This window comes from Cetorhinus maximus, chromosome 4, assembly GCF_964194155.1.
Source record: "Cetorhinus maximus chromosome 4, sCetMax3.hap1.1, whole genome shotgun sequence".
Lineage (NCBI taxonomy): Eukaryota > Metazoa > Chordata > Chondrichthyes > Lamniformes > Cetorhinidae > Cetorhinus > Cetorhinus maximus.
The window spans coordinates 135550810-135572439 of record NC_135882.1 but is presented as its reverse complement, the minus strand read 5'-3'; the positions used below and the strand labels follow the sequence as shown (position 1 = coordinate 135572439).

The 21630-nt window shown below is 44.0% G+C and overlaps 1 protein-coding gene across 1 annotated transcript in view; it reads right to left on the bottom strand.

The window, feature by feature from the left end:
• The window catches only part of wnt9a (wingless-type MMTV integration site family, member 9A), a 97057-nt gene extending 80572 nt beyond the window's left edge, over nt 1-16485 (bottom strand). The window contains exon 1 of the mRNA XM_078540893.1: nt 16361-16485. Within this exon, the coding sequence (XP_078397019.1) occupies nt 16361-16446 (86 nt within the window). The 5' untranslated portion in view covers nt 16447-16485. The remainder of the gene's footprint in view (nt 1-16360) is intronic.
• Between the last annotated feature and the right edge of the window lie 5145 nt (nt 16486-21630).

The window sequence follows — 21630 nt, the reverse complement described above, 5'->3', positions numbered from 1 at the left end:
CATACCCCTAAATATTTAGTTCCCAGCTTTGATCTTCTTGCAACCACATCTCCATAATGGCTATAAGATCATACTCATTAACCTCTATTTCATTTATTTTGTTCCGAATATTGCATGCATTTAAGTAAAGAGCCATTAATGTTGCCTTTCTGCCATTTTTACTCTCTTTGACCCTATTTGTTGCTTTTATTTTTTATGTCCATACACTCTGTCCCTTCCTGTCACACTCTGGGTATTATTACCTAAATAGTGGCCCTGCAAGGCTGCCATACCCTTTTGCTTTGTAAGCCTACATATCCCCTTTCCAGAATCCTCCCCCCGCTATTTAGTTTAAAGCCCTCTCTAAAGCCCTAGTTATTCGGTTTGCCAGGACACTGGTCCCCGCACGGTTCAAGTGAAGCCTGTCCCACCAGAACAGCTCCTTTCTACCCCAGTACTGGGGCAAGTGCCCCATGAACTGAAACCCATTCCTCCCACACCAATCTTTGAGCCACAGATTTAACTCCTTGACTTTATTTACCCTGTGCCAGTTTGCCCGTGGCTCAAGTAATAATCCTGAGATTATTATCTTGGAGGTTCTGCTTTTTAATTTAGCTCCAACTGTTTAAATTATTTCAGTAGAACCTCCTTTCTAGTCCTATCAATGGCGTTGGTACCAACATGGACGACGACAACTGGATCCCTCCACTCCTGCTCCAAGTTCTTCTCCAGCCCCGCGGAGATGTCCTTAACCCTGGCACTGGACAGGCAACACAGCCTTTGGGACTCTCACTCATGGCTGCAGAGAACAGTATCTATCCCCCTAATTATACTGTCCCCTACCACTACTACGTTCCGATTTCCTACCACCACTTGAATGGCCCCCTGTGCCACAGTGCCATGGTCAGTTCACTCATCCTCCCTGCAGTCCCCACTCTCGTCCACTCAGCTTGCAAGAACCTCGTAATTGTTGGACAGTTGCAGGGGCCGAGGCTCCTTGAACACTACCCCCTGGGTCCCCATACCTGCTTCACCTGCAGTCACGCCCTCCTGTCCCTAATCACAGACCAAATTTGAATTACCTAATCTGAGGGGTATGACCGCCTTGTGGAGCAGTGTCCGGGTAACTTTCCCCCTCCCTGATGTGGCACAGTGTCTGCAGCTCAGACTCCAGCTCTTTAACTCGGATCCGAAATTCTTCAAACTGCAAACAGTTTGAACAGATGTGTTCACTCTGGATCACCTTGGTGTCCAGCAGCTCCCATATGCTGCAGCAGCAACACATCACCTGTCCTTACATTGCTATTGTACTTTATTTAATTACTTAATTAATTACTTAATTAATCCCTGCTCTTTACACTTGAAGAATCTCTGCTCTTTACACATTATTGTAATTTTTATATATGCCAGTATCAATCTTATACTTAACAAGCTATTTTTAAGAAAAAGAGAAAAAAAGAAAAAAATGACCAGAGACCTAAACACAAACTAAAGACTTTACTTTTACTTTGCAGACTAGAAATACTCACCAATCCTACTCACCAAACAGATGCTCTCCAAGTTCTTTAATGGTCTCTCGCCTCTCTCTCTGTGCTCTTTAATGGTCTCTCACTCTTCTCGCACTCTTTCACTGTTAAAGGCCACACTGCTCCTCTTGCACTCTCACTGTTAATGGCCCCACTGCTTCTCAGCCTGTCTTATATTCCAAACAGAGTATTCCTAACCCATCCATGGCAGCAGTCACTAACTCTCTTTCCTTAGAGACTGCCTCTTGCTATGGTCAAAAGCCTTGCAGACTTACATGAGGGAAGACTGAAAAGTGCCAAGAATATAATTGCAAATCCAAGCCAGACAGGATGTAAGTGAAGAACCAGATTAAAGAAAGTTCACCAGTTCTCCTGGTAGGGGCTTGAGAATCAGGCTAATGACTGTTCTACATAAAAAATGCCTTTTGTTACATAAACAACCCACAGTGAGGGTAAGTCTATTACAGACTGACAAATATAAACATTGGCTGTAGAAAACTGCAACCTGCTGAATGTAATGCAAGATGATAGTTCAAGAGAGTCAAATATCTTGCTTTGGGCAGGCTGCAATGGAAGAAATTGATTGCCTGATGTGCCACTAGGCACAGAAGGAAAACTAACAAAGTTTCCACTAACTCAGCAGAACTGAGCTTAAACCCAAAACCTTCTTGATCTTTATCCTGTAGCTCTCCACACCCGCTGCATGTACCTGATGAGCCAGAATTCTTTCATATCAAATAAAATGATAAATCAAAAGTAAGAAAAGTCTACATGAGTCAACTGAAGCCTCTGGCACACCAACACTTGCATTATTGCATCCTTCTGAAAGTTCTTATTGGCATTATCATCTCCATGATCCTGACAGATTATTCTAAACATCTATCGCTGTTGAGAAAAGCAGCTTCTAAATATGGTAGAGGAGTGAATATGACCCTGGTCGACAACCATGAGCTCAAATCCTACCACAGCTGGTTGTCAATAATTCAAGTAATTTACGGGTTGGCACCAGGAAAAAAAAACTAACCATGAAAGCTCCCATATTATTGTAAAAACCCAATTGGTTCATGAATGCCCTTCAGGGAAGGGAACCTGCCACTCCTACCTGGTATGAACCAAATGTGGCTTCAGTCACACATTATGGCTTTTCATGCCCTATGAAGTGGCCCAGCAAGCTATTCAATTGTAAAAACCATTGCTAATTGACAAAGAACACCATCATTACCTTTGGAGACCAACTAGAGATGGACAATAGATGTGCCCTTTCCACGCATTCCAGAAGTAAATAAAAAATCTGCTTTACTTTTTCCCATTCCTACTATCCTGGTTCCCTCTGGGGCAATCTACTCTTTGTGCCTCAGTGTAATCTTATTTTGTCATTTTTGTCATTGTAATCTGCAGAGTTTAAGTTTCTTCAATCTTCTGTCCTATCCTCTTCAGTCAGTATGGCTGCCTTTCTCTAGACCCAGACCAATACCTAGAGCTCTTTTGTAGAACAGAGGACAGTATTCCAGTAGGGGAAATTTTTCAATTTGGTACTCCCAGAAAGATACCTCAGTCATTGGGAGTGAATACTGAAAATCTGTGCATATGCTGTGTCAGGAGATTAAACACAGTATACACCTGAATTTCTCATGTGCTCCCAGTGAGAGAGGCTCTTTAATGAGAGGGCAAAGTCAGAAAAATTACCCCTCAGGTGTGGTCTTCAATACTACTTGCCACAGAAAAATCAGTAAAACTTCTACACTTTGGGTAATTTTCATGTTTGGGGAGGTGGGTGGGAGTCAGTGCGAGTGAAGAATGGAAAATCAAGGAGGGACATCAGCTTGCTAGATTTGTGGCACTTCCCATTTATTTTACTGGAAAATTGAGACTAACCCCTTCCCACATGATTAGGAGCAGAGGAACTGAACTCTGTGCTAGATTCTCCAATTTATTATTCCTCTCAAGGGGTGCTGCTTACCAGCCTTGTAGTTCTTGGTGAATCTACCCTTGTATGTCAACATTGAGGTTTGGCACCACTGGCTAAGCTTCCAGTACAGGCAAGTGGGCTGAACAGAGACAGATGCCAATCTTGTTGACTGAGGTCAGTAGAATTGGCAGATCCTGCCTGTGGCCAGTCTGCAGTGCACTCTGGGTTAATCACTGTCTCCAGCTCAACTCCTGTGGAGTTTCACCACACAGAAGGCAAGGGATGCCTAGTTGCATTGCGTAACTTAAAAAGATGAGGGAGGCAGTTTTCAGAGCATTTGTTAATGGAGATCCATTGCATACTCAAAATTACTCTTTTGGTCAATATATGTGAGTATATTGTTCAGGTACTGGACAAACAATGCAGAGGTTTCATAATATCCATCAGGGAAGGAGATTTGCCACCACTATCTGGTCCAGCCTACATGTAACTCCAGTGCTATGGTTGACTATTAATGTCTCTGAGCAACTAGGTATTGGCAATAAATGTGGCCTTGCTAGCATTGGTCACATCCCGGGAGAAAATTTAAAAAGAAATCAAAGACTCCCAGTACAATCAGAGTCTGCATATGATGAACCAAAACACACGTACAGTGTTAGTGGGATTCTTCTTGGCTTTTTAATATTCAACCCTACATGCTCCCTACAGACTCCATAAATGGGCCTGAATCTTCCATGTAGTGACAATCACTGTCAGATTGCCGCTTCACTCCTACTTTTCTGCCTCACGATGGAGCTCCACATTTCTAGATGAGCCCTCCGATCCTGGCTTCTTCAGGAATGCAAGAGTGATCTTCCATTGAACTGCTTCCTCGTAGCACTGGATCATCAGGGGAAGACAAACCACACGCCCTTTTTACAGCATTAGCTGCCGTATTCTGGTGAGTGTTCACTAACACACTGAAAAGCTTTGGGGACAGCCTTTCAGCATGTTAATGAAAGAGTATATGGAGTAAGTGAATAGGCAAGTAGGCAGGGTGGCAGTCGGGTTGGGTTGTCAGGTTGGGTTGAGGGGTAGTTGGGAGTGTCAGTTAGACTAGGATTTTTCAGTCTAATGCTTCCTGGGTAACTATTCAGGTAAGTACGTTGGAACTGTCTGAAGTCTCCGACTCAGAGTTAGAATTTTTTTGAGGGTCCCGGGGAGCAGGGGAATTCCGGAGACCAGAAGACCTGGATCATAATCTCCTATGCTGATCAATTATTTACCACAGCCTCAAAATGGTGGGGTGATACTTGTCTTTGAGGATTTCAAGAAATGGGCAATAGAATGAAAATTGGAGTGCTGCTGATTCACCAATGCTCATTTTGACCTATTGCTGAAAATCAACCTGAGGCAGCCTTTGTTTCCATCTAGAATATACAGGCTTTGGAAACCACAACTTGCTGTCACCTCTCTCATGTTGTCCCACCTTCACTCCTGTTCCTTTCAATCTTGGAGCCCAGGTCTTGCACTCTGATTTTTGTCCCTACACTCAATTTCTTAATGAACAGACTCCCCTTAATTCAACATTAATTGCCGATCTTGCTAATTGGTCATGAGAGGTGCTGGTACAGAAAATGTTATGTAGTAGAGAAAACTCTCAGAATGGGGCTAAGATACAGAGTAAACATGTCCCTTTAGTGTATGTAATACTGGCCTGGTCCTGCTTGATACTGAAACTGGGTGGGTAAAGTGGGAAAATAAGTGACTCCACACTCCCAGTCAGAGTGGGTTGCAGAGAACGGGGGTTCATGATGAGACTATAACATCACAGCCCAAGCTCATCAGCCTGTGTTCCCTATGAGTGCTGCTTTGTAATTTAAGTACTGAATTGGGGAATCACCCTTACATCCAGTTATTCAAAACTAGTGTTTCCCACTAGTAATGCAACATAATGGTCATTCTTTATGTATATGCCTAGGCTTATTCATAGGATATTTGTTGGTTGGCGAGATCAAAATTCCCTCACTTCTCACCCATATAAGAGGGTCATGTGCTCAAGTTCCACTCCAGAGACTTAGGCACACAAACCTAGTCCGATATTCCAGTGTGAAGTGAGTGCTGCACTGTTGAAGGTGCTGTCTTTTGGGCGAGACATCAAACCGAGGCTCTGTATACCCTCTCAGGTGAATGTAAAAGATCATATGGCGTAAGGGGAGCTCCAACATCTTTTGGGGATTTGCCTTCCAGCAGGAATCACTGATGAAAAGTGATAACTTTGACTGCTATCATTTTCCTATTCCCTACTGCAGGATTGCAATAGCCAATCACAGCAGCCCAAATACCAGCTCAGCCTGGGTCCTCCCAGGGCCACATACATCAAGTGTCAGTTGCAGCTGCAGTTGACTGGTAGCCTCTTGCCTCCTCGTCAAAAGGTTATGGGTTTAAGTCCCATTCTGAAAACTTGAGAGCACAAAGTCGAGTCTGACATTCCATTACAGAGGGAGTGCTGCACTGTCAGAGGTGCCCTCTCAGCTGTACATAAAAGATCCCACTGCACTATATGAATGAGAGCAGGGGGAGTCCTTCCTCAAGTTAAAGGCAATATTTATCTCTCCACCAACATCGTGAAAATAAAACAGATCATCTGATCGTTTCTCATTGATGTTTCCTTTGTTCAAATTGGTCACTGCGTTTCCTACATCACAACAGTGACTGCACTTCAAAAGTACTTCATTACCTGGAAAGAGCTTTGGGTTGTCCTGAGGGAGTATACTATGCTTTATAAATGTGAGTATTCCTATCTAAACATGAGAGCCACATTATTGTTTGAGGTGCAATTCTTTAGCGTGTAGGCAACATAACCATTTCATGGTTTAAAAAATTCCCAGGACATCACAAAGAAATGCAAAAAAAAATCTCAAAGTTCTGGTCAATATTTCTCTCAATCAATACAACACAAAAAACTAATCATTCATCTCAACAGTTTTATTTTGGGGGTACTTCATGCAGTGTGCTAAATGGCTGCCATGTTTGACTACATTACAACAGTCAGTTGCATCTCAGCATAATTAGTTGTGAAGTGTTTTGAGAGATATCCAAGTGACCTGAAATGGCACTATAGAAATGTAATTTTTTTTTAAATTCACCTAGACAGTGCATTTACCTATTGAGCACTGGGAATTAGTGTCAAGAAAAATGGTCTTAGGTTATAGAAAAAAAAAGATATTATTCTCTCTCCCCCACCCCAATCTTCTTCCACATGCATCCAATTTGCAGTAACTGAAGCTACCAGCCAAAAGCAGCAAGGCTTGGGTTTGAGAATGAAGTCAGAAACACATTGGAATGATCTGCACTGTGCTGATACAACTAACATCAGTCTCAGGCAGGCCAGGCTTACAGCCAGAAACTCATTGGCTCAGGTTCCCAGTAGAGCACAGGGTCAAGCCAACAGCACGCTAACAGGTGATTGCCGAGCCCCAGCACTGCGCACAGTGCAGCTTTCTATCCAAATACAGTTTCGAAAAATATTCTACTAAAACTTACCCCCGCAACCACTCACCCATCAGGTTCCACTAGAACAGTCACTTCACGGTCATTGACTGCAGGTGTTAAATGTGTCATTTTCTACCCCCTCTCCCAACCCTCCGCCTACCGTTTCCGCCCTCCTGAATGTGTTGATTCCTGCTGGCATCACAATCCCATAACAGCCCTTTAACCAAATGGTTATTCTGGATTTGAGAGGGAGTGATTGCAAGTTGCTGGTCCTGAGGGGCGGAATTGGGGAGTGGTGGAAGTGGGGGAGGGTGGTCGAGTGTGGAGATACTAATGCCAGCATTCTGTCACCAGAACACTTCATATACCACTGTTTAATATTTGGGGCAAACAAGGTTGGTCATATTACATACAGCAAGATCCCACGAACAGCAATGAGTTGAAAGTTAATCTGTTTTTGGTAGTATTGGTTGAAGTAAGTATGTTGGTCTGGGACACCAGGACAACTCCCTGCTCTTCTCTTTAAGATCCACCTGAACTGGCAAACAAGAACCCAGTTTAACGTTTCACCTGAGGTATGGCACCTCCGACAGTGTAGCACCTCTTCAGCAATCTAGGTTGTGTGCTTAATTCCTGGATTAGGCCTTGAACTCAAGTTTTCAGACACAAAGAGAGAGGGTAGTACCAACTAAACCTCGAAATTGGTGTCAGTGGAGCTCAGCTAGGTATGAGAAAAATCATCTTGCATTTCTGCTCCAGATTGCTATCCAAAAGGCCCTGCTGGAATGTAAATTTATGTAGAATTGGGTGGGGACAAGCTAGGGTATTGCTCAGCTTGGTTTAATTCATGCTGCTTTTTCTGCTTGAGTCAAAAAATTTGAGTTCAAGGTCTGAAGATAATTGAAGAGACTTGGGGCATGACTCATGGCAATGTCAAAATAGGGGAGGGGATCTTTACCATGAGCTAAGCATGCCAAACACTCTTGCTCATCTATAATTATTTAGTGATCAGGAATAAAATGGGGACAAAAAAAAAATCAAGTCACTTTCAGATGGCAACAGATATTCAAATCTTCTCCCTCATGACCATTGCTAATCTGACAGGATTGCTTGTTTCAATACAATGTTCCATTTATCAAAGACACATGTTCACAACAAAACAATGGCAAAGCACAGTTTGATAGCATGTGGCAACAGGGAAAGGAGAGTGGGAGACGTGCATCCAAGTGGACACACTCAGGAACCTGTCAACTGAGTGCCAGGTATTCTCCAATAAGGAGGGAGAGGGAAAGGAGATTTGAAAATAACCCATCGCTCCTTCCTAGGGGTTAGCCTTTCACGATGCTGAAAATTGGGCCAAATGTGCTAATCCTTGGAGCAACAGGGGAATAGATCATTTCCCTGTATTCTCAGATCAATAATTTGAGAAGCAGAAAGCTCAAAATAAAGATGCACTTTGAAACCGTCGTTATATCTCTCAGTTAAATTCTTGATCTTAGTTTTAGTAAGGTCTCATTTACAAATTAAGCCTGTCTTCAGTTCAAATCCCCCCATGGTCTTGCTCACCAACTCCCCTCTCCCCGGCCGTAATCTCCCCCAACCTTGAACTTTGCATTCCTCTAATTCTGGTTTCTTGAGCAGCCCTCACTTCCTTCGCCTCAGCATTGGCAGCTGTACCTTCAGACGTCTAGGCATCAATCTGTGGAATTTCCTCCCTAAAGCGTCCTGTCTACCTCTCCAGCTATCTCTCCTCCTTTAAGAAGTTCCTGAAAGCCTATCTATTTGGCTAAGATTTAGGTTACCTGTCCAATATCTCCTTACATGGGTTGGTGTCTAGTTCTGTCTGTTTTGTTTTATCCTTTCAAGGTAATGTGGGCATCACTGGCAAGGCCAGTTTATCCAACCCTAATTGCCCTTGAACTGAGTAGCTTGCTTGGCCATTTCAGAGGGCACTTAAGAATCAACCACACTGCTGTGGGTCTGGAGTCACATGTAGGCCAGGGTAAGGATGGTAGATTTCCTTTTCTGAAGGGCTTTTTTTTTTACAACAATCATTGATAGTTTCTTGGTCATCATTACTGAGACTTGCTTTATATTCCAGGTTTTATTAGCTGAATTCAAATTCCACAACTGCCACGGTGGGATTGAACATATGTCCCCAGAGTATTAGCCTGGCCCTTAGATTACTAGTCTAGTGATATTACCACAACACCACCATCTCCCCATGATTACACTCCTATGAAGCACCTTGACCATTTTACTACAGTAAAGATTCTATATAAATGCACGTTGTTTTGCTGCAACAATTGGACTCCGCACCACTGAGTCAAAGAGGTGAATCAGCCAGGGAGGGAGTCCTGCTGTTGGAATGTACACGGACATATGAGGGTAGATGTCAGGGTCTGCATGGAATTGGGTATGGCTAGCAAAAGTACAAGTCTGTTGCTACTCACTGTTATTGGTCACAAATGCAAAACTGCCTATCAGTCCACTCTCAATCATCAGTAAAGTAATGGAACGGGTCATCAACAGTGCTATCAAGCAGCACTTGCTTAGCAATAACCTACTCACTGATGCCCAGTTTGGGTTCCACCAGGACCACTCAGCTCCTGACCTCATTACAGCCTTGGTTCAAACATGGACAAACATGAACTCCTGAGGTGAGGCAAGAGTGACTGCCCTTGACATCAAGGTAGCATTTGACCGAGTGTGGCATCAAAGAGCCCTAGCAAAGCAGAAGTCAATGGGAATCAGGGGGAAAACGCTCCGCTGGTTGGAGTCATACCTAGCACAAAGGAAGATGGTTGTGCTTGTTGGAGGTCAGTCATCTCAGCTCCAGGACATCACTGCAGGTGTTCCTCAGGGTAGTGTCCTCGGCCCAACCATCTTCAGCTACTTCATCAATGACCTTCCTTCCATCTATAAGGTCAGAAGTGGGGATGTTCGCTGATGATTGCACAATGTTCAGCACCATCCGTGACTCCTCAGATACTGAAGCAGTCCATGTCCAAATGCAGCAAGACCTGGATAATATCCAGGCTTGGGCTGACAAGTGGCAAGTAACATTCACAACACACAAGTGTCAGGCAATGACCATCTCTAACAAGAGAGAATCCAACCATCGCCCCTCGATGTTCAATGGCATTACCATCACTGAATCCCCCACTATCAACATCCTGGAGGTTACCATTGACCAGAAACTGAACTGGACTAGCCATATAAATACTGTGCTACAAAAGCAGGTCAGAGGCTAGGAATTGTGCAATGAGTAACTCACCTCCTGACTCTCCAAAGCCTGTCCACCATCTACAAGGCACAAGTCAGGAATGTAATAAAATACTCCCCACTTGCCTGGTTGAGTGCAGCTCCCACAACACCGTCCAGAGTAAAGCAGCCCGCTTGATGGCACCACATCCACAAACATTCACTCCCTCCACCACGGACGCACAGTAGCAGCAGTGTGTACCATCAACAAGATGCACTGCAGGAATTCACCAAGGCTCCTTCGACAACACCTTCCAAACCCACGACCACTACCATCTAGAAGGACAAGGGCAGCAGATAGATGGGAACACCACCACTTGGAAGTTCCCCTCCAAGTCACTCACCATCCTGACTTGGAAATATATCGCTGTTCTTTCAGTGTAGCTGGATCAAAATCCTGGAACTCCCTTCCTAAAAGCACTGTGGGTGTACCTATACAACAAGGACTGCAGCAGTTCAAGAAGGCAGCTCACCACCACCTTCTCAAGGGCAACTATGGATGGGCAATAAATGCTGGCCCAGTGAATGATTTTTTAAAAAAATGAGGTTTTGGGGAGGGCAGCACTGGTAAGCCTGGTCACCAACATGATTTAACAAGGGAGAAGGAAAGTAGTGGGGTGGTGGGGGTCAAGTGCTACAATAAAATTTCATCAATCCACCACTCCGTGGCATATAGTCAGTGCCCAATACATTGAGTCATGTCAGGTCAAAGCAGATCATTTGAAAAACAATTTTCTCCCCAATTACGCACTGGCCCTAGCTTTAACTTTGATGAAGACTTCCTGTACATGACTTTATCTCAATGCCCTTCACAGTGAGGAAGTTTAGTCCAGCCCCATCTTAGCAGTTGTTTGGAAAGATTAGAACTGTCCTTCTTCCTCACCCAGCTTTCAGAAGAAAACCAAATGTAGAACCGGGTAACAATGACAGCATCCTGAATTTGGTATCCACCCTATAGTCACAGGAATTGTTCAGCTAAGGGAGAACAGGCAAGATGAAGATTGGCATGAGTACAAACTTCAGATAACTACCTCGCTGCACTGCTAAAGTTACAGCCTCCCCTTCCCAAAATTTCCGGTGAGTACATCCACCTGTGGAATCCTAGGATCCTACATAATTCCTGAGCTTCTTCCCAAACTGATGAATTAGGAGTGGGAAAGCTGGGGTTGGCAGGTGGAGGGGGATGTGAGGGTTGGAGGGGCTGAGGTGGAAATATTGTGGTGAGAGACACCACTGAATAAATGCCAGCTCCTCAAAGATCTATGATCATTCATGGTGGAATACAGAACCATCTTTCAAATATTCTGTAGGAAGCTATTTTTGTATTATGTTGTGGAAAGGGAGTATTGACCTGAACCTTTACACAGCATCAATTGTTGCTGCAGCTGGAAATCAAAGCCACCAGCCTAAATAGTGTACATGATATGTGTGTCTCTCTCTGCATGTACTGCTGTGCGTGTGTGTGTGAGAGAGACAGTATGTCCCTGTGTGTGTCTTTCTCTTCATGTCATGTGTGTATGAGTGTGCATGTGTGAATGAACCTGTGTGTATGAGCATATCTCTGTGTGTTCTGTGTGCCTGTCTCTCTTTCTCTGCATGTCACATGTGTATGAGTGTGTCTGTGTGTGAGAGGGAGAGAGAACATGCCCCTCTGTGTGTGAGCATGTATCTCTATGCATTTTGCTCTGTGTGTCAATGTATCTTGTTGTGTGCCAATGTATCTATGTGTGTGCAGCCTCTACGTGGGTGTTTTTTCTATTTATTTGCATTAGAAAGGATTCCTTGGGATGGGAGCAGGAGTGCTCTCATGGGCATTCCCTGCCAAGGGTACCCACAATCGCATGGCATCCCACAATTCCAACCTGCCACACATCCTCTGCTGCCTCCTCCTCCTCCTCCTCAGCCACCAACTCAGAGTTTGGTCAGCGGTTGGGACAAGCCTATTGAAAAAGAAATCCAAGCCTTCATATCAGCAAGTAGAAGCTGAAACCAATGGCCCAATTCTACAAACAAAAAATTATCCTTTATTTTATTAAAACAAAGATAGCAGGAGATTCAAAGTTACATCAGCGACCCTGAGAGAAGGGGCTTAGACAGAAAAATCAAAATAGCTGCTCCTCACCCAGTGAGACTTGTTGGAATATGTGTTGAAATACAGGACAAGGACAAGGGCAGTGCAATGTGCAATGACCACCCCATGGTTGAACAAATCCATTGTCAAGGGTCCCATATGAAGAATGGCCAGTTGGAGAAGATGTACATGAGCACTGGTGTTCCTCGAACAATGCCCCAGGACAAGTTGCAATCTTATATTGAAATATAAATATGAAAAGCAACTTATCTGGAAGACTTCCTGCTAAATAATGTTACACAAGCAGCTTACTGATACCTAACGATGAGGGAAAACGATGAACTCAGCCCTGCAAATGGTAAACCCATGATGTGGTTAGGTAATGAGTGTTTAGACAAAGATGGTCTGCTGGTCTCTGCTGAAGGTGCATCTCACTTGGGATTGGTGGTGTGATTGTCCTTAGAAAAGAAAGGCTTTCATTTGTATAGCGCCTTTCATGGCCTCCCAATGCACTTTACAGCCAATAAAGTACTTTTGAAGTGTATTCACTTTGTATTGTAAGAAATGGACAGCCACTTAATGCACATCAAGTTCCTACAAACAGCAGAGAGATAAGTTATCAGATTAATCTGTTTTAGATGTTGTGAGAGCAATAAACATGAGCCGGGACATGAGAACTCTCCTGCTCTTACAGTGCTATGCGATCTTTTACATCCATCCGAGTGCAGACTGCATTAACATCTCATATGGAAGACAGCACCTCAGGCAGGGCAACACTTCCTTAGTACTGCACCCAAGTGTCAGCCTGAATTTTGAACTCGGGTCTCTGTTAGGATTTGAACTCTTCTGACTCAGATGAGTGTAATGCCTTCTCTCGTGGATAAAAGAAAAGTCCCATGTCACGATTGGCAGATGGAACAGGGAGTTTTCTCCCCAGTGCAAGATTCATTCTTCAACCAACATCACCAGAACAGATTATTTGGTCATCATCACATTGCTGCTTGTGGGATCTTGTTTGCATAAAATTGGCTATTGTGTTTCCTTTTTTAGAACAGTTACCAAACTTCAAAAAGCACTTTATTGGGTATGAAGAGCTTTGGGGACATTGAGGTTGTGAAAGGCATGAATTTCTTTAAATGAGACATTGCCAACAGTGAGTAAGGCTGATTTCAGCCCTAATGCTTGTAAATTAGCATTCAGATAAAAATTACCTATTTACTTCCATGGAACTTAGCATAGACAGCAGAAGCTGGGAGTCATAGCTTCGATCTACCCCAATGAATGGGTGCTTGGAGGACCAAAAAATTGGCACCGTGCATTATGGAAATCAAAGGGGGGAAAAGAGTGAGAGAGTGGGTTATGAGCTGGGAAAATGACCAACATCTGGCACAGAAACTGAATGGATTTGTAAGCTGCAGTGAGTGAGAACGGACAGCATTTTTGAAATATCCCTATTATACGAGAGAGAGAGAGAGAGAGAGAGAGGAGGTCTTTTGCCACGTGTGGAGCAGATTTATAGAGAGCTCCTGGCAGAGCATGCCATTAGACCTCAAGGGTCCTGCTGAGAGGAGGGGAGAGGCAGATTCAGGGGTGGGGTCTGCAAAACATGGCAAAGACTTCAATCAGTCCTTAGATCTGAGCTTTAGGACTTGGTAATGGGCAAAGCAGCGATGAAGGGAGTAAAGGATTCTTCCCACCCCAAAGTGAAGACCCATGTTGCATGGGCCACCCTGGGAGGAAGAGACAACAACCACCCATCTCCTATGGTGTAGATTCATAACAATGAAGATTCCTTTGATTAATCGTTAAGGGAGCAAAGCTTGATTATTTAAAGGGGAACCGTCTCAGTAAAGAACAATAACATGAATATTTAGTCTGGTCAGTTTATACCACAGCAGGGAGATTTAAATTGCCTATTTCTAGAAAAAGTTTTTTTTAAATAACTCGTGGTTTTAACAAGAGTAACAGTTTACCAGTGTCTTCCACTAGGTTAACAATGGTACCAACACATATCTGGAAATGACAGTGATATTAATAAAGGTGATGAATGGTGATGGTTTGATGGGAGGCGATGATTTATCTCCAATTCAATTTACTTTGTGATATTACTGGATGAAGATTAATGGTCCCAGGATATACTTGTCTAATTTCGCAAAGATGTTAACGCATTTAAGATTCCCACCTGTGCTAAAATAACAGAGCAGACTGTCAACACAAACTTCCTTTTCAGCCTCTGACCCTTTAGACAGGGATGGCCGAGAGAGAGATGTGTCCGAACTGGGTGCGAAAATGAAGACATTACAATTAGGGAACGTCCCTAAACTATTATCTTCTAAAACAAAAAGTGTGTCCGTCCACTAATTTCACCAACTGTAAATTTTGGGCATCAAGGTAATCAACAAAAAAAAAATCACATAACAAGCCTGGATGAACAATGACCTTTCTGCAAAGGGGCCGCTCTGTTTTGTAAGGCAACTAACTGGTGTCTTCATATCGCAGAGAGGCTGGCAAAACGGGGACATTGTACCTTTAAAACAGGTGCTCCTTGCATATTAGGATGCACTATATCCGAAGCCCAAGTTTATCGGAGAGCACCTTTAAGTTCTGTCTTTCAAATTGTTCAACATTAGGCTGAGTTGTTTTTGCCTCTATATTTCGCGGCAGTTTAGAGACGTTTCCTAATGGGAAAATCATCTCATTTTGCGAAGGCAGAGTGCCTGGATTAAACTTGGATTAAGAGATGAGAGGTCTGGAAAAAAAACAATCATATCCGTCCAATTTTATTTACTTATTGCAAAAATAATGTTATCTAAACAAATAAAAACATGACAGAACCCTTCGGGTCATAAGAAGGTCAATTTCCAACTTCACCCATTCCGCTTAATTTGTTAATGTTTATACGGGGTGGAAAGGATTTTTTAGACCGCTAATTTTGATTATCTTAATTGTTTTCGCATCTGAAATATTGAGAAGATTATGGAGTGCACCTTTTTCCATTTTAATTTGTTACTTGTTCCCTCATGTTGATCTCAGTCTCACTTCACACCCTGATAAACACGAGGCCAGTGGACTCTGACGGTTGGAAGATTCCCTGGGATTCAATCCCCGATATTTTCCCCTTTTATTTTTGATTCCACAGGGGTTTTTTTTTCATAAAACAGCATGTGCTGGCCAGTGTTATTATAGCTGGCAACTGTAAAAGCAGCCTCCAAAATACAAGTGAATCTGGTGGTCCCACTAAAAGGGGAGGAAGGTCTCTGGAAAAAGAGACTGTCTACATAACTCGAAGCTGTAAAAAGATGAGTTCCAGACTCGGAGTCTAACTCAGAGTTTGATATAAACCGCGATCTAGTATTTCACTTACACACACAATTCTGCCCTCCCAACTCGTGGTTTACTATTCCCATGTTTAATAGGTTAAGCATGTGTGTGGGGGGGGGACGGCAAAAAATAAATAAAAATATAAGTCAGCAAGTGTTAAGTAGTAGCTGACTTATATATACACAGGAGCAATAAGTCACAGCAAAGTGCAAACCTTCTCTCCCCACCCCCTGCACATTACACTGTCTTCTCGTACAGCAGTGCACTTTACAATACAGATCACTGCACTAAGCGATGAGATGTGGTATAACACAGAGACACAAACAGTGGGAGAGAGTGGCGTTTGCCTGGAATCACGAAACAATCATTTTTTTCAAAACAAAATGAATCAAATTTAAATGTGTAAGCGATCCGCCCAAGAGAGATCATTCGAGAGCATTCGGGGTAGAAGAAATCTTAAAATCAGAATTGCACACAGCAACCTGCAGCTGAGAGCTCTGTGGAGATCTGCTTCAATATCTCAGAGGCAGAGAGGCGCACCCACCTCATTGAAAAACTCGCTATATACATTTGCTTATGGTCACATAAAAAAAACCAAAAAGCACACACAAAACATTGACATTAAAAATTCTGGGGACGTTTGAAACAAATGCTGTTTTGAGAGCGCTTTAAAAACTGTGAAAGTTTTGGGGGAAAAAAAGTTTTGGAAGTTTGAAAAGAGTTGAGGAAAGTTTGAAAAACAGTTTTGAAACCAGTGAGAAAAAAGAAAACGTTTTGAAAGTTTGATAAGAAGCTTTAAAAGTTTTCAGGACGTACCCGAAATAGGCAGTGGTGTTGCCGATGGTCAGAAAGACTGTAACAGCGAAGAGTTGCCATCCCAGAGAGCAGTGTCCATCCAGCATTTTGCTGTACCGGCTCGAAAGCTGACCATCTCGTTTCGCATTGAGGTTAGTTTCTGGTGAGTTTCGCGATCGCGGCGCCTTCTTATAGAGCAGCCGAATTGAGCCCCAGAGCCAGGCGCAGGCGCGCTGGCCGGTCCGCCTCCCCACTCAGCCAGCAAGCACCACAACAAGCAGAGCACGGGTAGGGTGGAGCTGGATTCAGAGGGAGGGAGGGGATACTGGGGGGAGTTGTATAGCGGCTGACAGCGAGATAGAGAGGGAGGGAGCTGCAAACAGGTTGGCATCCGACACACAAGAGACAGACAGAAAGAGGGAGATGCAGCGGGCTGGAATCAGAATGAGACAGAGGTTTCTGGAGTGAGAGATAGAGAGGGAGAGCTGGAATTACCGAAAGAGGGTGAGAAACACACGGAAAGGAAGAGGTGGAAATATGCAGAGATGGGGTTAGAAAGAGGGAGGGAGAGAAAGCTGGGATGAGACAGAGTTCATTCCAATTAAACAAGGAGTGCAGAATTAGACAGAGGAAAGACACAGGGGGAATTAGACTAAGAGTGAGTGGGAATTAGACAGAGTGAGAGAACGAGAATTAGACTGAGTAAGGGAGTAGGAATTAGACTCAGAGTGAGAGAGTGGGAATTAGATAGAGAGTGAGAGCTGGATTAGATTGATAGTGAGAGAATGGGAATTAGACAGAGCAAGAGAGTGGGAATTTGAGAATGAGGGCTGGATTAGACTGAGTGGGAGAGTGGACATTAAAGTGAGAGTGGCATTTAGACTGATAGTGTGAGAGTGGGAAATAGACTGAGAGGGAGAGTGGGAATTAGACTGAGAGGGATAGAGTGGTAATTAGAATGAGAGTGAGTGGGAATTAGTCTGAGGTGGAAAGAGCTGGTGTTACAGTGAGAAGGGAGAGCAGGGATGACACTGCAGATGGAGAGCTGGAATTAAAGAGAGGTGGAATTGGGCTGAAAGCTTGAGAGAGAGAGTGAATTAGACTGACAGAGCAAGAGTGAGAATGAGACCAAAAGAGAGAGCTGGAATTAGACAGAGAGTAGGAAATATGCTGAAAGGGAGAGAGCAAGAACTCGCCTGAGAGTGAGAGAGCGTGAGAATTAGACCAAGAGAGCAAGAGCAGGAATGAGTCTGAGTGAAAGAGTTTGAATTACAGTCAGAGAGGGAGAGCTGGGATTAGGCTGAGAGGAAGAGAGATTGGGAATTTGACCGGGAGAGAGATAATGGCAGTTTAATTGAGAAGGGGAAAGAGTGAGAATTCAACTGACTGAGAGAGAGAGAGTAGGAATTAGACTGAGGGAGAGAGTTCTTGAATTGGACTGACAGAGAGAGAGCTGGAATTACAGTCAAAGGGAGAGAGAGAGCTGGAATTAGACAGAGAGGGACAGAGCAGGAATTGGCTGCGAGTGAGAGAGAGCAGGAATTAGACTGAGGGAGAGTTCTTGAATTAGACAGAGAGAGAGAGTTGAAATTACAGGCAGTGGGAGAGAGCTACAATTAGACAGAGTGAGGGAGCATGGGAATTAGACTGAATGGGAAGGAGAGCAGGAATTAGACTGAGAGGGCGAGAGTGGGAGTTAGACAGAGAGGGTGAGGGAACAGGTATTAGACCAAGAGGGAGAGAGAGCTGGAAGTAAACTGAGGGAGAGAGAAAGCTGGATTTAGACTGAAAAAGAGAGAGAAAGAGAGCAGGAATTAGACTGAGAGAGAGCTGGGATTGGACTGAGAGAGAGCTGGAAGTAGACTGAGAGGGAGCAAGAGCTGGATTTAGACTGAAAGAGAGAGAGAGCTGGAATTACACTGAGAAGGAGAGAGTGGCAATTAGATTGAGAGGGAAAGAGTGGGTATTAGACTCAGATGTGTTACAATCCAGTTAGAGATCTTTAACTTCTTTTAAAACTTGTTTAAAGTAGACAAGGCTTGAAATCTCAGTTACCCACTAAAGGAATAAAACCGCAAGATTCCATGGTTTTTAACAAAACAAAATAAATTTTACCATACAAAGTCAGCAAAAGTAAAACAATCTAACATTCAAAATTAATATGAGGTAAATATTAATTAAAAGGCAAACTTTGGTTCAACACAACTGCACATTAAATGGTAGATGCAACCAAGACAGATCCCATGGATTTCTCAGAAACCTACCCAGACATTAACGATCACCGTAAGTCCAAAAGTCTTGTTCACTCTGTCTCTCTCATGAGGGATTTTGAACTCTTCACTTTTGAAGATCTAGCCTCTGAATTACCTCAAAAGCCACTTTGACTTGGACTGCCTCAATGACCACTCACCTCCTGATGGTTCAATCTCTTCTCCGGAGACTGCATTCCATGGGATTCACAAAGCTGTTCTCCCACCTCTAAATAGTGGCTCACTGCCAACTCTTTTGTATACTGTTAGCTTCACTAAGCTGGCATTGCTCCTGGCTTCTTCTGAGCTGGAATTGTCTCAAGCATGGAACCACCACACCTTCTCAGCTCCTCAGGATGTCTCTGAGCCCTAACTGACTGGAGTCTGCTAACAGCTCCCAGAGATTATCTGTGAGTTGCAAACCACATGAGGTTCAAACTACAACCAACACCCTCTCCCAGCAGACACACAAATAAATTGAAACCTTCTTAAGCTCCACCCATCCCCATGATGATGTAGCCTTTCAAGACCCACTGAATGTTTTTAAAGTAATTTAGCTCTAACTCCCAAAACAAAACATCTCTTTCGACTGCACTTATTTGCAAGCAGTTTGGCATCACACCTCCAGCTCTAAGGCTAGGTAAGCCCACCTGCTCTTTCAGGATTTTACCTATCTAGCTGGAAAACCCTTAAATCAACATTGCCTCAAACATTTAAGTGTAATAGACTCCAAGCTGCTTTAGTTGTATTTATGCCTTTTTCTACAGTTAAACTTTAAACTTCCCAGAAGTAAAAATTATCAACAAAATATTAGCATTAACCACGAACTAGATAATCATCACAGGTGGAGCTGGAACTAGACAGAAGGAGAGGGAGAGAGATGGAATTAGACTGAGAAGAAGAGAGAGAGAGAGACAGCTAGTATTAGATTGAAAAGAAGTGTGTGGGAATTTAACCGAGAGAGTGAGAGAGCTGGAACTGGACTGACAGAGACAGATAGCTGGAATTAGACAGAGAGAGAGCAGAATTTAGGCTGAGGGAGAGTGAGCAGGGATCAGGTTAAGAGGGAGAGAGAGCTGGAATTAGACAGTGAGAGAGAACTGGAATTGCACTGAGATGGAGCTATAGCTGGAATAGAGACAGAGTGAGAGAAAGAGCTGGAATTTAACCGAGAGAGGGAGCAGAAATTAGCCTAAAAGGGAGAGAACTGGAATTAAATTGAAAGAGAGAGAGAGAGTTGGAATTAGTGAGAGGGAGAGAGAGCTGAGATTAGACTGAGAGGGAGAGAGAGAGAGGTCAGATTAGAGTGAGAGAGAGTGAGTTTGGATTAGACTGAGAGGGAGAGAGAGCTGGGATTACAGTGAGAGAGAGAGAGCTAGGATTAGAGTGATAGAGAGAGAGAGCTGGGATTAGACAAAGAGATCTGGAATAGAGTGAGAGTGACAGAGAGAGCTGGAATTAGAGAGAGAGAGAGAGCTGGAATTAAACTGAGAGGGAGAGAGAGCTTGGATTAGAGTGAGGGAGAGTGAGCTGGGATTAGACTGAGAGGGAGGGGGAGCTGGAATTAGACAGAGGGAGAGAGAACTGGGATTACAGTGTGAGAGAGAGAGAGCTAGGATTAGAGTCATAGAGAGAGAGAGCTGGGATTAGACAGAGAGGGCTGGAATTAGAGTGAGAGAGACAGAGAGAGAGCTGGAATTAAACTGAGAGAGAGAGAGCTGGGATTAGAGTGAGAGGGAGAGAGCTGGGGTTAGAGTGAGAGGCAGAGAGCTGGAATTAGAGTGAAAGGGAGCGAGAGCTGGGATTAGAGTGAGAGGGAGTGAAGGCTGAGATCAAAGTGTGAGGGACAGAATGAGAGAGAGAAAGAGCTGGGATAAATGAGAGGGAGAGAGCTGGAATTAGAGTGAAAGAGAGGGAGAGAGAGAGCTGGAATTAGAGTGAGAGAGGGAGCTGGGATAAATGAGAGAGAGAGCTGGAATTAGAGGGAGTGAGCTGAGATTAGAGAGAGAGAGAGCTAGGATTAGTGAGAGAGACAGGGAGCTGGGGTTAGACAGAGAGAGAGAGAGCTGAGATAAGAGACAGAGGGAGAGAGAGCTGGAATTAGAGCTCGAGAGAGAGCGGGGATTAGAAGGAGATAGAGGGAGATCTGGAAGTAGAGTGAGAGGGAGCAAAGGCTGAGATCAGAGTAAGAGGGAGAGAGAGATGGAATTAGAATGAGAGAGAGAGTGAGCTGAGATTAGGGAGTGAGAGAGAGCTGGGATTAGAGTGAGTGGGAGCAAAGGCTGAGATCAGAGTGACAGGGAGAGAGAGCTGGAATTAGAGTGAGAGAGAGAGAGAGCTGAGATCAGAGTGAGAGGGAGAGAGAGCTGGAATTAGGGTGAGAGGGAGAGTGATCTGAGAATAGAGTGAGAGGGAGAAGGATCTGAGATTAGAGGGAGAGGGAGCTGAGATTAGAGGGAGAGGGAGAGTGAGCTGGAATTAGAGGGAGAGGGAGAGGGAGCTGAGATTAGAGGGAGAGGGAGAGTGAGCTGGAATTAGAGTGAGAGAGAGAGTGAGCTGAGATTAGAGAGAGAGAGAGCTGGGATTAGTGAGAGAGAGCTGGGATTAGAGTGAGAGAGATAGGGAGCTGGGGTTAGACAGAGAGAGCTGAGATAAGAGTGAGAGGGAGAGAGCTGGGATTAGAGTGAGAGAGAGATAGAGAGATCTGGGATTAGACTGAGAGAGAGAGCTGAATTAGAGTGAGAGGGAGAGAGCTAGTATAAGACTGAGAGAGAGAGGGAGAGAGATCTGGAATTAGAGTTAGAGGGAGAGAGAATTGAGATTAGAGAGAGAGAGAGAGCTGGGATTAGATTGAGAGAGAACTGGGATTAGAATGAGAAAGAGAGAGAACTGAGATCAGAGTGAGAGGGAGAGAGAGTTGGAATTAGAGTGTGTGAGAGAGAGAGAACTAGGATTAGACTGAGAGACAGAGCTGGGATTAGAGGGAGAGAGAGAGAGCTGGAATTAGAGTGAGAGAGAGAGCTGGAATTAGAGTGAGAGGGA